The sequence below is a fragment of the Melitaea cinxia genome, chromosome 12 (assembly GCF_905220565.1).
Source record: "Melitaea cinxia chromosome 12, ilMelCinx1.1, whole genome shotgun sequence".
NCBI classification, from domain to species: Eukaryota; Metazoa; Arthropoda; class Insecta; order Lepidoptera; family Nymphalidae; genus Melitaea; species Melitaea cinxia.
In genome coordinates this window covers 8852402-8869221 of record NC_059405.1, presented here as the reverse complement: position 1 = coordinate 8869221, position 16820 = coordinate 8852402, and the positions used below count along the sequence as shown (strand labels likewise).

Here is a 16820-nt window from a genome sequence, read left to right as displayed (position 1 = left end):
ATGAAAAAATAGAAATTACACGTAAACTACCCACGCACAAACATACTACTGATGTCCATTGTCTGTCCCAATATTTTACGTAAAAATACCTTATCTAGATGGCAGAATACTTGATAACTTCATATTAATTTTACTTCGCTACAAACATATATTATTAATTTATAAAAATGACAAAGAGCAAGAAAAATATAGTAAGTTGACTATAATCTATTTTTTTTTCATGTTATTTTTAAGGTCCATCTATCTCCCGAAACATTTTTGAGGTAACTGACAAATGGGTTGCTACCTAAATAAAGATGTGATGATATATGATGTATTGATACCAAGCCTATCGCTCGCTGTAATTGAATTGACTTTGCAGTCTTGTATCCTATATGTGGATGTCATAATGTTTTCGAACATACACTTCAAAATGAATGCGCTGATAGTCAATTTGTCCAACTCGACATCAAAGATCTACACTAACGCGTGGTCATTTTTTATGGCATATAAGCTTAAAAATAGCTTGTAAAGTTTGCCTTCAAAAAAACTTTTGTAATGCTTGCTTAGTACTTAAATCCTTTAAAGAACTACTATTTTCGAGGTTATATTTTTGCGTTCGTTTAATAAAAATACCCGCTTTAGCTATGTAATTAGATAGCATTCGACTTACGTTATACTGTACCAGTGACTATGAATAAATCGCCCTACCCACTACTTACAAATAAATTTGGGATTGCAATGTATGATTGTCCTTGACCTTTTTTAGATAAAGTAAAAAAAAACATAGTCATAGATATTTAAAGAGATAACTTAAAATTGAATTCATCGTTCTAATACATTGCAGTGTGCTGGGTGTTTGTGCAGTCCCACCGTGTCTCGGAGAGCACGATAAGCCGTCGGTCCCGGTTGTTATCATGTACACCTGATTGCGATCGTTACTCCTAATAGAAAATATATCCGCCAACCCGCATTAGAACAGCGTGGTGGATTAAGCTCTGATCCTCCTCCTACATGTGGAAAGAGGCCTATTTCCAACCGTGGGATATTACAAAGCTGAAGCGTTCTAATACATTCGAAAAATAATGGCCATAACAAAAGTACTAAATAAATGAAGACACGAATTATCACGTAAACTTTTGTTCGTTTCATTCGAGTTACCTTATCTTACTTAATATAATATTTTATTTTTAAAACTTTCAAGAAATTTCTTTTATCTCGTATTGAATGTTTGTATACTAGGTGTAGAATTTAATTTAAAAGTTTAATTTAATTTGTTCTCTTTTGTTACAGAATGAGAGGAACAAAAGCTATTTTCCTCGTTTTATTGTTTGGTCACCTCTCCGCTTTACCAGACACGATACGAATAGGTAAGGATAATATTATATATTACACATCACCAATCCGAAGTATCAGCAATTACAGTAGTTTTGTAAATTCTATTTTATTCTTAAAACTAACGTATGCATTACTCGTCTCAAAACTTTGATAGATCAAAGGAAACCACATCAAACGTTGACGAAATTCGGTAAAGAGAACGTCGTACCTACATTTTAAAGTGTTTACTCCCCTTTTATACGAAATTTGGGTCATCTTGACCTAAAATTTTTAAGCTGGGTTCAAAGTTATAACACATTTAACGTTAGATACGTTTAATGCTTAATTAAGTAGTTTCAAATTATTAAATTTAAAACATAAGCATACCTATGTATATAAACAAAAGACTCATCTTTAATTCTTCTTTCCCTCACAACAATATCTATTTACAATATGTTATACTGTCAGTATCTACAAAACTGTTATATGAAAGTTATACTTAGAATATTGTAAGTATAAAAAAAGGTGTTGCTGCTATGTGCATAATATATATATTCGTGAAATACACAATAATTTTAACCATTAAACTATCACAAATAACACAAAAAAAATAATATTTGAAAGCAGGGGGAAAATTTATAATTTATTAAATTGAATAGTTGTAAATAAAAATAATACATTTTAGTCGTTATGTAGATATTATTGTTATGAAAAAAATATATATGTAGGTCATTATTATATTACATATGTTGATTAAAAAAACTAACAATTATTATAAAAAATAGTTACATCGCATACTTTCGTTATAATTTACATTATGCAACAGGGGGTCTCTTTCACCCCGAGGATGATAAACAAGAAGTTGCGTTTCGCTACGCCGTAGAGAGAGTTAACGCAGATCGCGCTATACTGCCTCGAGCCAAGTTACTTGCGCAAGTTGAAACAATATCGCCACAAGACAGCTTCCATGCGTCCAAAAGAGGTTTGTCTTAGAAATTTACATAATATCAGATGAATATCATGATTATATATATTACACATTATATCGGAATATGTAAATTTATGTGTGAATATTCGTATCTAAGAGTATGTTCGTATCTATCTACATACATATGTATATGTTATATGTGTGTGTTTTCGTGCTTGTAAATATTTGAAAATATTATTATGTGACTTTTTACTTATTTTTGTGTTATTTGCTCCTACATTTGTTTTTCTGTTTAGCCTCAAGGTTATATGGAAGAGAATGCTCCCAAGTCTTAAGTCCGCTTTTTGTTAAAACTTTATTTGTATTGGTTGATTATTAAAGTAAAGACATAAAATATATACCTATATATCTCGCTGAGTTTGAATACGAATCAGTATTCGAATATTAGCAGTCTACAACCACACAACCTTTTTATATGTTTTAATATACGTTATAAAGTTTATCTGAATAAAAGTTCTTTATTTAGTATGTCACCTCCTTCGAAGTGGTGTCGCAGCTATCTTTGGACCGCAGTCGGCCCCTGCAGCCGCTCATGTACAATCTATTTGTGATACAATGGAACTGCCGCATTTGGAGACCAGGTGGGATTATCGTACGCGGCGCGAATCTTGTCTCGTCAACCTGTACCCTCATCCTGCTGCACTTAGTCGGGTAAGTGGAATTAAATAGGTTTATGAGGTACCTCAGAGATAAATTAGTAATGTGTGATACAGCAATTACCTCGATACTCTCCTCTTTGACATGGTCCTACCTATAGACTAATGGTAAAAGCTTTAATCCTGAAATTGTTTATTACTTCATATCCTTTCCTTCTCTTTTTTCAATTCAGAGTTAGTAATAACTAAAAGTATTACATAAATTTATCAAAGTTCGTATCAGTTAAACGTATACGTTTTTGATTTCATATAGGTATGATTTAAAAGAACAAGCCAAAATAAAGCATAAATCTATTCGATTGTTCATAGGAAAAGCAAATAACTCTAAAACAATAGTACATGGTTATATTTCGATTTATTTGCACTGAAATGGGAATGAAACAAAGACCGTTAGAAATGGGCGATCTAATGCTTTTTTTTTTTTTCAGGCGTATGTAGACCTCGTGCGGGCGTGGGGGTGGAAATCGTTCACAATTGTGTACGAGAATAGCGATGGATTAGTGCGTTTACAGGAATTATTGAAAGCCCACGGGCCCTCCGAGCTGCCCGTTGCTGTCAGACAGCTGCCCGATTCACACGATTACAGGTTAACGCCTCATTATTTATAGCCGGATTTTTTTATCTGAAATACGGTCAAATGTCTTTATAAAGTGCCGTAGGTTTCGTTGAAAAGAAGTGTATTCCAAGCATATTTTGATATATTTTTTTGTATTTCAACTTTGGTACTAATTGAAATTGTTCATTAATGAATAAATTTCTTAATATATTTTAATATTTTGGATACATTTTTATGGCACCTAACTAATTGAAAGCTTACTAAGTTGAATTAAAGTAATCTCTTTGTTATCAATGAATACCAATTAGTGGTAGAGTTAAATTCCAAAAAACGTATGAAAGATATGATTGTATATAAAAAAAAAGTTGTAAGATTTCATAGCATATTAAGATTTTAGATTTTAACACAAATGGCTACTTGCAGGCCACTTTTAAAACAAATAAAGAACTCGGCGGAGTCTCATATAGTTCTCGACTGTGCTACGGAAAGGATTAGGGATGTCTTGCAGCAAGCACAACAGATTGGGATGATGTCGGATTACCACAGCTACCTCGTCACGTCTTTGGTGAGATTCTTAAAGTGATTAAGATTTATGCTAAACGTCGTTTTTTACTGAGACTACTATTAAAGTATGTTGTATAAAAACGTATATATAATATTTTAACTATGTATTTGTATTGTTATTTTTATTGTTAGTTTCTTTTACACTGTGTGTAGATCGCTATTCATTAAATATTTTTCTTTTCACCTCCGGTTGTCTGAAAGAGCTTCTATACAATCAAGTTTAACGTGAAGAAGAAAAAAATAAAGTAAGAAGTATTTTTGTTTTCGAAGCCGGTTTATTTAAGAAGAGCATAAAAAATTCAAGAACAAATCGTTTTCTCTGATCTCAGAAAGCATTAAATACATTTAGTGATTTTTGTTTTCGCGTTAGTACATACCATAGTAAATTATTTATATAACGATTTTTACTTTTTAAGGTTGAAATAGGTTAACGAGATGGTTAAATAGAGATAAATTATCTAGAAAATTCATTCCATTTATCAGAATAATGAAACTCCTAAAAGAATTTATACCTAGGAATTATAATTATTCAAAGCTTCCGTTAAAACATGAAAAATACACGACGGCAATTCATTCTGTGCTCGACTGCGCCATTCAGATTATTATAAAATGCGTGTTTCCTATGTCCAACAATAGTTTAAATTACTCTGGATAAAGTAACAGCTTCGATTTTAACTGCTAATTTTTGCTCACTATTGCTTAGTTATGATATAAAAATATATTAAAAACATAAAATATATTTTACAATAGCATATCTTAATTAACTTAAAACTATTTTTAACCGACGTTAAAAAAGGAGGAGGTTACTCAATTCGACCGTATATATATATAGGATTTTTTTTTAAATGTATGTTCGGGGATAACTTCTTCGTGGCGGCGTTATATTCTTATAAATTTTTAATTATGGTAAATTGTAAGTTTTAAGAACATTCAAAATATACAAAGTGAAAAACTTATATTTTGCGTTAAATAGCAACAATTTGTGAGTCTTGGAGCGATAGAAGACCTTACAGATGTTTTGCCTATCTACATAACCAGTCCCGATAACTTAAAATAACTTTTAAATTAATATTTTTCCTATTAAATCTTGCTAAATATTTACTTTAGATGACACTATTATTATTTAAAAAAATGTTTGAATATTTTTTAAACAGGATCTTCATAGCGTCGATTTGGAAGAATTTAAGTATGGTGGAACAAATATAACAGCCTTAAGGCTTCTCGATCCAGAGAGAGCTGAAGTACAGAGAGTCGTCCGTGACTGGGTGTACGATGAAGCAAGAAAGGGACGCAAGCTCCAAATGGGACACACATCAGCAAAGGTACTAAATTTGTATATACCATATCTGTAAAGTGTGTGGGTATAGAGCAAACATGCGTACATAAGTGGCTATATTGTTTACTTTGTTTCAGGAAAATATGACCTTTATAAAGGTAAGTGACTTTTGCCGCTAATTTATGTAATATCAAATATATTTGCTAACAATAAATGAAATTAGTTGTATTCTAATGAATATTTGACATAAAATGAAATTAATATATAATAGTTGATACATGATAAAACGTTATAGACTTGTACCTAATAATAGAAACGATCTACTACATACAATGAGCCCTCGTTCTAAACCATAAAATTTTACGTAATTTTGGTTTTACGCATATTCGTATTTCACATTAAAATTTCACTCGCTCGCTTCAGCTTGTAATATCCCACTTATGGGCATAGGCCTCTTTCTCCATGTAGGAGAAAGATCAGAGCTTAATCCACCAAGCTGATGCATTAAAATGTATCGCGCCCGAATAATTTTCGATTAACAGAGTTGGCAGATGTGTTGTAAATAAAATATTTGGTAATTATACTGGTATTTGTAGTAATTATTGTGGGTACATTTTTAAAAATAAAAAATTGTTATTAATGACTTTATTAGGTTAACGTTTTTACACGATTATTTAATAGATACATAAAAAGAGTAGGCTAAAGTCTCAGTTTTACTCTCAAAATCTAGTAAAAGATGGCTAATTTTGAACAACGAATTTTTTGAATTTTATTTTTCGTTATTCCTATAGGACCTAAATGAAATTAAAATAAGAATTACGTTTGCTAGTTTAGGGGTAATTTCATTTTTTTTTGTGGTCGTATTTCTAGACTGAAACCGCTCTGATGTACGATGCGGTACATTTATTTTCGAAAGCGTTACACGACCTTGACACTTCGCAACAAATCGATGTAAGACCGTTGTCATGCGAAGCCGAAGACACATGGCCTCACGGGTACAGTCTCATCAACTACATGAAAATTGTAAGTAAGACACATTTTTAACGCAAACAAAATGAAGGCTACTGCGGTAGCATAATTATACCAGACATAGTATACACACTAGGAAATTTATTCATGAAAGTAGAATGAATCTTTGCAAAATTAAATAATCAGGCATGATAAATTTTCTCATAACGTTTTATACAATGGTAACAATATTACAGTAAAAGTAAATTGCTATAAGAGGTATGAGAGATTTATATAATCCAGTTATCTTATATAGTCAGTGAAAGTAGGCTAAATTCCTCGGCTAATCTCTTTATAACTCTTACGTATATTTAAATAACTTGATTGTTGACAATAATTATAATAAAACAAAATAACTTATTAGATAAAATAGAAGTTATTTGTTTTAAAATACACTATTCGTGTACTTATATTCTATTACAATGTACAAGTTCAATGACACAAAACTGTTTAACAACCACATTTCATTCGTTCGTGTAGTAAAAAGTAGTCGAAATAAACATAATAGTGTCTGCTTCGAATAAAATCCAACACCGTAATTTGTATTCATTGATGTCGAATGAACAGGTTGAAATGAAAGGCTTAACGGGAGTTATAAAGTTCGACCACCAAGGCTTCAGGAGTGACTTTACCCTCGATATCATTGAACTTACAAGAGAAGGTCTTCAAAAAGCGGGAACTTGGAACTCTTCGGAGGGCGTGAATTATACGAGATCGTATGGAGATAATCAAAAGCAAATAGTTGAAATACTTCAAAACAAAACTCTCATCGTCACTACGATTTTGGTAAGCGATTCATAAAAATAGAGTCTAGTTTCAAGGAACGAGTCCCTAGTGAGTCATAGTCGAGAAATTAATAAGCCCTATATGTAGATACATTTTCTCGTAAAAGTGAACAGGGGATTAATACACGTATAATATTCTAAGAAACCCTTTACTATCGTAAGAATGTTGTTCCTTCTGTGAACTATTTATTTGAAATGATTGTTTATTTACGCTGTTATTAGATATAACAATTTGAATCATTTACTTTACGAAATATTCGTCTATTCATATTATAAATACAAAGATCACAAATAATGAGTCAACAATGTATTTGTATTAATTTTTCTCGAAAATATGTCATTTGTGTTTAAATTTGTCAAAAAAAAAAACCATTTATCGAATTTATTTTATATCATCATTACATCATTACAACCTATACAGTCCACTGCTGGACATAGGCCTCCACAAGCTTACGCCAAAAATAACGTGAACTCATGTGTTTTGCCCATAGTCACCACGCTGGGCAGGCGGGTTGGTGACCGCAGTACTAGCTTTGTCGCACCGAAGACGCTGCTGCCCGTCTTCGGCCTGTGTATTTCAAAGCCAGGAGTTGGATGGTTATCCCGCCATCGGTCGGCTTCTTAAGTTCCAAGGTGGTAGCGGAACTGTGTTATCCCTTAGTCGCCTCTTACGACACCCACGGGAAGAGAGGGGGTGGCTAAATTCTTATTATTTTATATGCATTTATGAATATAAATAGTACTTGCTGAGTTTCATGCCAACTTTAAGGTAGAATTAATATTCTTGTCCAGTGTAGAATGATAAATAGACATGTGAACTAGACGGAAAAAAATAAAATTAAATATAAATCACATTGATTAATCAACATTTACCTACCAGTACTATTACTACTATTTACTTATACTTTTACTAGTACATACTATTATATTTTTGACATAATTTTTCTACATACGCGAAATTTTTTAAAAACAAAATGTTTAATTACACATTATTTACAGAAACATAACCCGTAATAAAGATAGACCCATAGGTAAAATAAAAATAGAAGTTGTGTGTAGTTAAAATATCAAACAGCAAAATAAATACGTTACTTGCTAGTACTCAATACCAGATCAATGTATTGACTACATTTCTGTCGATAACTTGATTAATACCAAGTCATTTGATATTACATTATACCTATAAAATTTTGTAGAGCGCGCCATATTGCATGCGTAAGGAGGCGAGCGAGAAATTAACAGGAAACGCACAATTCGAAGGGTACGCCATAGATCTCATTCATGAAATATCCAAAATTCTCGGCTTCAATTATACGTTCAAACTCGCGCCCGACGGTCGATACGGGTCCTATAACCGGGAGACGAAAGAGTGGGACGGCATGATACGGGAGCTGCTCGAGCAAAGAGCAGATGTGGCCATTGCGGACCTTACTATCACTTATGACAGGCAAGCAAAAATTTATACATTTTTTAAAACCACAGTTATACGACCCCAAATATTTAAACATCAGCTTATACAGTACTTTAATTTTTACATTACCAGAAATTATTTACTGCTGCTGTTGTTTTCAATATACCTACATAAATATAAACAATTAAACAACGCACACAAAACAGGAAAATGTCTAAAATTCAGTCTAATGTTTGTTTAAATGTGTTTCTAATTAAATTAAAGTGGAAAATATTAAAATAAATATTAAAAATTTACCCTATTTTATTTGTAAAAGATTCATTATCACTAATTTTCACGAGATACTTAGAGAAATTTCCCTCGAGCTCAAGGCCTATTTATTCCATTATGAGTTATTAAGAAAAAACAAAATTGGAATTTAAATATGAATCGCAGAAAACAATAAATTTTAAAATACAGTGATTTAATGCTACTTGTATTTCGTTATTTAATATGAAAAATCACCAGACGTTTTGGGATCTAGATTTTTGCCATTGATTGTTTTTAAAAAATGTTTCATTTGATACAGGGAACAAGTGGTGGACTTTACAATGCCTTTTATGAATCTCGGGATTTCTGTACTTTACCGGAAACCTATTAAGCAGCCTCCGAACCTATTCTCGTTTTTATCGCCTCTATCTCTAGACGTATGGATTTATATGGCCACAGCTTACCTGGGCGTCTCCGTACTACTATTTATATTGGCCAGGTAAGTTTTCCTCATTAATAAATTTTCGGCTCTGTTGAATTTAATTACACGTGTACTAAATGAAATAAATATATTTATAAGTTACAATTAATACCTCGTATTAATTTACGAAACATCTAAAAACGATAAATCGATAAAAACTACTATGTTACAAAAAATGATGATACACACTGTTGATAGTTCGACTCATACTGGTAAGTGTATTAAATAGTACCTATGTGTGCGTGTTCTTGTAAATATCTATACTTGACTTGTATAATATGGTCGACAGCAACACGGTTTCAAAATATATTTAACTGAAATAAAGTTTGACATTTAATACATAGATTTTAATGATATGAAATTTGGAAAGACGTTTAATTCACATAATCAACTTTAATTTTTATTTTAAGCATATGCGCCTTGTTGTATCACTTCTTACGCACTAACAATATCTATATAACTTTGTTTGCTCGCAAACGAATAAATTTGACTTCAATTACATCGAGAACTAATATGACGTACATAGGTAAGCATTGCAACGATAAGCACGACCTTTCGATTAAAAAAAGAATCATCGAAATCGGTCCCCCACTAAAAAGTTATGAGGTAACTCACATAAAAAATACAGTTGAATTGAGAACCTCCTCTTTTTTGGAGTAAAAAATGAAACAACAACGTAACGCTAAGATAATTTAAAACGTCTTTAAAAATATTATTAATTGTACTAACATGCTGTTATCTTCACCCAAGTAACTGTACATTTCGTGTAAGATACTTTCATTCAAGCTATATTTAGTAGTGATAGTGTATTATGCTATATTTTTATAATTTAAATACACATAACAATATCAGTTCCAATATCACGATACAACTTCAGTAACAAAAGAGCATCAGTAAAAACGACAATTTATTTTAACGAAGAAAAAAGTTGATAAAAAAAATATTGCTTGACTAGCCTTTTTGCGCTGTTTGTAGTTGGTCCTACTTTCTGCTCCGAGAATTGTGGGTTCGATTTCCTCCTGAGTCTGAGAGTAATATTTGTATTTATTTATAAATGTATTATTTCCATGTATATATATAGCTATATCAGTCGACTGTTATCTGTAACACAAGCATTAAGTTGCTTACTTACTTGCTATGTATGTTATAAGATATTTATTAATTAAAACGTTTATGAATCGTATATAATTTATGTGTAATTATATTTTACCCTTACTAACGATATTTCAGAGTACTTTAAAAAGGTTTGACCACATTTTAGGCACGGTTTTATTCTAATAATGACTTAATAGACGGATATGTTTGGTTTCACTTGTGTCATTTTTAACAGCTTACACCGTTATTAGAGTATTATTTCAACTCTTAATCTAATATATCAGGTTTACCCCCTATGAATGGCACCAAACACATACACAGGACGGTGAAAAAATGGAAAATATCTTCTCTCTATCAAACTGCTTGTGGTTTGCAATCGGATCCTTAATGCAACAAAGCTGTGACTTTTTACCCAAGTAAGATAGCTTATAATAATCTCTCGAAACACTTTTGTCTTTCGAGTATTTTCCACGTATCAGGATTTTAGTGACCTCAGCGAAGTCCACAGCATTCAAATACTTGACCTCGATTCTATTGTCATGATTCGTGGAGCGGCGGACAAAGTCTTAAAACTTGAATTTTACGTAAAAAGTTTACGTGACTTTGAAGTTTAAAGTAGAAGTCCAGGCAACTAGAATTTTGGAATTCGGCAATAAATGGAAGATAAGACAGAAAAAATTAAATGGGCATATTTGGGCACAGGTTCAGCCCGTACGAGTGGGACAACCCCCGGAACTGTCTAGACGAGCCGCCGGTGATGGAGAATCAATTCACACTGTTGAACTCGCTGTGGTTCACTATCGGATCCTTGATGCAGCAAGGTTCGGATATCGCACCGAAGTAAGTTAAAATAACGACGATTATGATCTCGATCACCAAAATTGCGATATATAAATTAGTTCAATCATAAATTCTCAAAGGACTTGAAATATTTCCAAACCTTAATGTTAAATATTTTTAATGGATATACATAAGTAATCTAATTTTTATCAATCGCGGTAATCACTTCAACGTCCGTTAACTAATTAGTTTCAAAAGGACCACAGCCCTTTGTGAATTTCAAGCTTCGGTAGTCGCCGGGAGCGACCATTCTAAATAGAAGCGCGTTTGGAATTTAAAATGGGTTCTCATTATAGTTAGCTAAAAAATTTGTGATTTAGTTGCTAATTTGATATAAGATTTTGATATTGCACGTAATGTTTTTGTGCTTGTATGTATAAAACATAGTATCCATAGCTTGCTGCATCAAGTTTAAATTTGCGTAGTTTTAAATGAGTTCGATTTCACATCATTGCTTTCAGCGAAAATGACTTAAATTGAATGTGAAATCGTTCTCTAGTTTCATAAGTTTTATTTGTATACGTAAATTATCTGTGTTTAATGTAATCTACCTCAGTAAGTAACCATATATTTACAAATGAGTTTTGTGTTTAAAATGTAAACAGATTAATTGAGACGTCTTGTTAGACAGTTGGGCTACGTGGAGTGTTGGAACTCGTGTGGAACGAAGCGTGTTACCGTGTCTATTAAGTAGAAGATTCTATTTATTTCGCGTGACGTAAGCAGCAGCACTTAACGTGACATACCCCGCTCCTAATCAGAAACAACGCGCTAAGTGGCGTGGGGTGAATGACTACATGTTGTAGATTATTAATTTATTCACACCCAACAAACTATTACTTATTGAAAAAAAAGACGAAACTCAATTATTCAAAGAATCAAGAACTCAATTTTTATCGTTTAATCACGTTGTTGTATGTATGTTGACTTTGTCATTAATATTGTATAAATTTAATTGTAAAAATATTACACAGAGCGGTGTCTACTCGGATGGTGGCAGGAATGTGGTGGTTTTTCACGTTGATCATGATATCCTCATACACTGCTAACTTAGCAGCTTTTCTGACCGTGGAGCGAATGGACTCGCCTATTGAAAGCGCTGAAGATCTCGCTAAGCAAACTAAAATTAAATATGGCGCTTTAAAGGGTGGTTCGACAGCCGCTTTCTTTAGGGTAATTTTTTTTTAATATATATATTACATTACTTATTTTTTTACAATTGCGTACAACTTATTGTTTACATTTACGTTGGCTTTTGACAATTGTATTTAAAGCTTTATTGAAAATTTTATACAAAAAAATTGAGAAATGCGTTTCAGCGATGTAATATGTTAAATTTTCAAAATTATTAACATCCAGGATTCTAATTTCTCAACGTATCAACGAATGTGGTCGTTCATGGAATCAGCTCGACCTACTGTATTTACAAGTAGCAACAAGGAAGGGGAGGAAAGGGTAATGAGAGGTAAAGGCGCCTACGCTTACCTCATGGAGTCGACGACCATCGAGTACGTTGTCGAGAGGAACTGCGAACTCACACAAGTGGGTGGAATGTTGGATTCTAAAGGATATGGAATCGCCATGCCGCCTAGTGAGATTTTGAAATTATTTTACTTTTTTTACAAGCTCAAAATTATTCGTGTTTCATTTAATTGCTTATTATATTTCTGTTAAAAACTAAGCTAAAAGAATTTCTCGAAATGAGCAGTTAAATAATGACGTGAAATTTATTTAGTAATATTTAATACTATTTTAATAGGTTTATTACTAGAGTTACATCTTTGTTCTTCTTTTTGAAAAATTGCTAATTATAAATAAAAAACTTTCACATTTACAACAGTTGCTACGAGTAGGTATACTAGATAGTAAGTTATACTATACTAGACTAGTAAGTTATCCTTTAAAATATTACAACAACGTACGTATACTCGTATTTGTATAACTAATTCAAACGAGCCGAACCTTAGCTAAAATATAGTCTAAGCGAGGGAAAAGTACATCACGAATGCTGATTCTTCCGGTCACGACTCTAATCTCTAACGTATGCACGTTTGTAGACTCACCATACCGTACGGCTATAAGCGGAGCTGTTTTGAAACTGCAAGAGGAAGGAAAATTACATATATTAAAGACAAAATGGTGGAAGGAAAAACGTGGCGGCGGATCCTGTCGGGTGCGTACTTTTTATATCTGCTTTTTTGTTTGACAGTCAATATTTACAGTTAAGTCAGATAAAAAGTTTAAACTCTATTTTTCACTGTAATTTTTTCACGGTTTTGTATCTTTTTAATTCCTACTATTAATTCGAACTCTTATTTAGTTAATATAATAATTGTGTTTGATCGCCAACGAAAAAAAAAACCTACTTCAATTACATCCACAAGTAATACATCATAAGTAGACGAAAAAATGGTAAAAGATTACTCTTAAAGTACTTATAAGATATCGATCAAATTCGACAAAAGAGACCACAACACAAGCACCACCCTGCGTAACTTGCACTGTATGTAAGTATGCATGTATGTTGTTAAGTCAAAACCTTGCAACTAGATTTTGAAGCATATATCTTTAACCGATTCAACTGAAATTTTTATATACGCTTACTTTAGATGATAATCGATGATATGCTGTGTGACGTCATTCTAAATCTAAGATGCTTAACCACCCAAGATTCCGGACTAGATATTGTTAATGACATTCAGCCTGTAACATCTCACTGTTGGCCATAGGCCTTTTTCTCAACGAAGGAGAAGGATTGGAGCATAATCCACCATGCTGCTCCACTGCTGGGTGGTGGGTTGGATATGTTCCCGGCTATGACTAACGATTGCTATCAGGTATTTATGATAACAACCAGGACCGACTGCTTAACATGCTCTCCGAGGCACGTTGGGAAGACTCACAAGGACAGAAACTGGAAATAAATATTTATACAAATAAAAATATCCATCCCGAGCGGGAATCGAACCTGCAAACTGTCAGTGTTTTAGGCGACTATTCGCACTACTACATCACCACTATATCAGAGCGGTTGTTACATTAGAGCATTTCTGATAGAACCAAACATTGAATTTTAAACTTTAAAAAAAATATATGAAAAACAAAAAAAGTCTTCATCAAATATCTAATTGAAATATTTTACATAGACTTTTATTACGTATAGACTCTCATTTCATCCATTACTCAAATAACTTCACCTTAATATAACTTACTAGGGACACTTCAATTTTAGACGAAAACTCGAATTTCCGGGACTTACTTTGATCATCGCTTCATTTCACGTTATAAGATTACTGTAATGACCATTTTTAAGAAATGTTCTATATTCAAATTGGAATTTGTTTTGACAAAGCTTAATACAGGAATTCCAATTTAGATAACAAAAATCAATATTGTTTTTATGGGATTTTATTTATTTTGATTGGCTTATTTAACATGTTAAATTAATATACATACAATATATATTATAATATTATAATTCTATTTGTCTTTTTGGCGTTTGAATAACCTTTTTACGACGTTAATCTCTTGTAAGCACTTAAAGTAACGAACACTGTGCTTTGTATATTTAGTTCATAAAAAGTTTATGGCTATGAACAACTTGAAATATCCACTTTCTTATATAACACAGCCTTCTTGAAAATTAATACTTTACATATTTATTTACAATCGTTAATATTTTGTTAAGGTTAATTTTAACAAATTATAATTTTAATACTAGGATGAAACATCAAAATCCTCATCTACCGCAAATGAGCTTGGCTTGGCGAACGTGGGTGGCGTCTTTGTGGTACTAATGGGTGGTATGGGAGTAGCCTGCGTCATTGCCGTCTGCGAATTTGTATGGAAGTCGAGGAAAGTGGCTGTTGACGAACGGGTATGAACTTTTCAATTATAACAACCCTTAACAAAAGTACGGGCCTTTACCTCAATTAAATACCATTCTCTCCACCAATTGTATTCTTGGAGACATAATAAATTTAATACTATTTGAACTAATATTCTAAAAATGAAAAATTTGTTTATTTGTAAAAATGAAATTGTGTTTATTTACAGAGGAAGACTTTTTTATATTTTAGCACGTTTTTCCTCAAATCAACGCGGCTGAAACCGCGTGGCATAGCTAATATTAAATATGTGTCAAATGATTCGCAAATGTATTATGGTTATATTTATTTATAGTTACCTTAACCGAATCGCGATAAGAACAATATGTATAATAATACGAGTAAAATTATTTTGTTATTTATTCCTGCCATAACAAACTGGAACTCAAGAATCATATTTTACCATTTCAATAATTTTCAAAAATATAACGATAATATTTATTACAGATATAAAATTGCTGTTCGATAATCGATAGACTATTCGTACATCACTGGATTTACAATTTAGATACTTTTATAATAATTGAATCACGTCCCAGTTATTACGTCTTGTGTTGACAATATTAAGTAGTCTTATACGGACGGCATTGCCGAATTGTCGAACAGGGCTACTAGAATTCATTGTTAATTCAAATTCCTATTAATTGCAATTATAATACGCGGTGATAATTTCAAAAGTTTTTATCAGTGTTGCAGATTATTTATCATTTCACATTTCGAGTTTTTTTTAACGAAAGAATAAAGTAAATTTGATAACTTTTTTAATAGGTTTCATACAGATTATATTTATTTATTTTTATATTAATTAAAAATGATAATAAAATATTCGACATCTTATAAAATCTATTTTGTTCTAGGTTTATTTCTAAACATTGGTAATATTTATTTTATTTTTTGGCGCTAACTAATAACTTTAAATGAGAAAAAAACATTTAATATTAATCAACGCACATTACTATTAGCAGCACATTTTAACGCTAGAAGCACTGTATATAAAAATAGTGGTATGGTAGTTTTATATGAAAAAAATTTTTTATCTTGTTACAAATCATATAAGCCAGAATAATAGATGCTTCCACTATAACATCAAAAAATAATACATCTATATGCGTGAAGTAAGCGTGAGTCATGTGAATAGAAGCTAGTCTTACAAGTAATGCTTTATAAATAATATACATCATTATAAACTATTGTCTCTTTTCACTGCCGACGGAATTACAGAAGGAAGAGGTAAATATTCACATAGCTTTCCTTCGTCCCTGAGTGCTGTTTCATATTTTACAATTAATTTGTTTGTTCAGGCCTCCCTTTGTTCGGAAATGGCATCCGAGTTGCGTTCAGCGTTGAAGTGTCCGAGTGGAGGGAGCGCAGGAGCAGGTGGGGCTCGAGAGGGGGCAGACTCCCCGTACTTGCACTATGGGTTTAGTACAAAAAGTCAGCTGCACTAGCGCCCAGACGCCGCCTCCTCGCCTCCGAGCGACGTGTAGGCAAAGACTCTACTGCATCTGAGTGTCTAACTCATTCATGGTCCTTCTATAGGTGCTTCAAAGCTTTGTGTTTCTGATATGTTTCTCGATCATTATACATTTGTGAAAATGTTTTAATGGTAATCAACAACCATAATAAATACTTCAAGTGTACGAAAATCTGTTTAAAATTGATACTGTGTATGAAAATTAAAAGAAATTGACTTTTTTCGTTGCGGAAGCACCTCACTTTATCTCGACG

The 16820-nt window shown here is 32.2% G+C and overlaps 1 protein-coding gene across 1 annotated transcript; it reads left to right on the top strand.

The window, feature by feature from the left end:
- The first annotated feature begins 1273 nt into the window (after positions 1 to 1273).
- Positions 1274 to 16586, top strand: LOC123658552 (glutamate receptor ionotropic, kainate 2). Its single transcript, XM_045593935.1, has 18 exons — positions 1274 to 1349; positions 2123 to 2278; positions 2751 to 2935; positions 3369 to 3526; positions 3920 to 4061; positions 5215 to 5382; positions 5474 to 5494; positions 6207 to 6359; positions 6912 to 7130; positions 8326 to 8576; positions 9109 to 9288; positions 11068 to 11205; positions 12180 to 12378; positions 12565 to 12796; positions 13263 to 13378; positions 14927 to 15082; positions 16314 to 16322; positions 16394 to 16586. The coding sequence occupies exons 1-18, from the start codon at positions 1274 to 1276 to the stop codon at positions 16538 to 16540; spliced, it is 2706 nt and encodes a 901-aa protein (XP_045449891.1). The 3' UTR covers positions 16541 to 16586.
- Positions 16587 to 16820: the final 234 nt, after the last annotated feature.

Bases quoted from the DNA above. Each gene is read 5' to 3' on its own strand.
- LOC123658552 (XM_045593935.1), top strand. From the start codon at position 1,274: ATGAGAGGAACAAAAGCTATTTTCCTCGTTTTATTGTTTGGTCACCTC. The intron at 1,350-2,122 runs GTAAGGATAATA...ATTATGCAACAG, and splicing joins ACCAGACACGATACGAATAG to GGGGTCTCTTTCACCCCGAG. The intron at 9,289-11,067 runs GTAAGTTTTCCT...ATTTGGGCACAG, and splicing joins CTACTATTTATATTGGCCAG to GTTCAGCCCGTACGAGTGGG.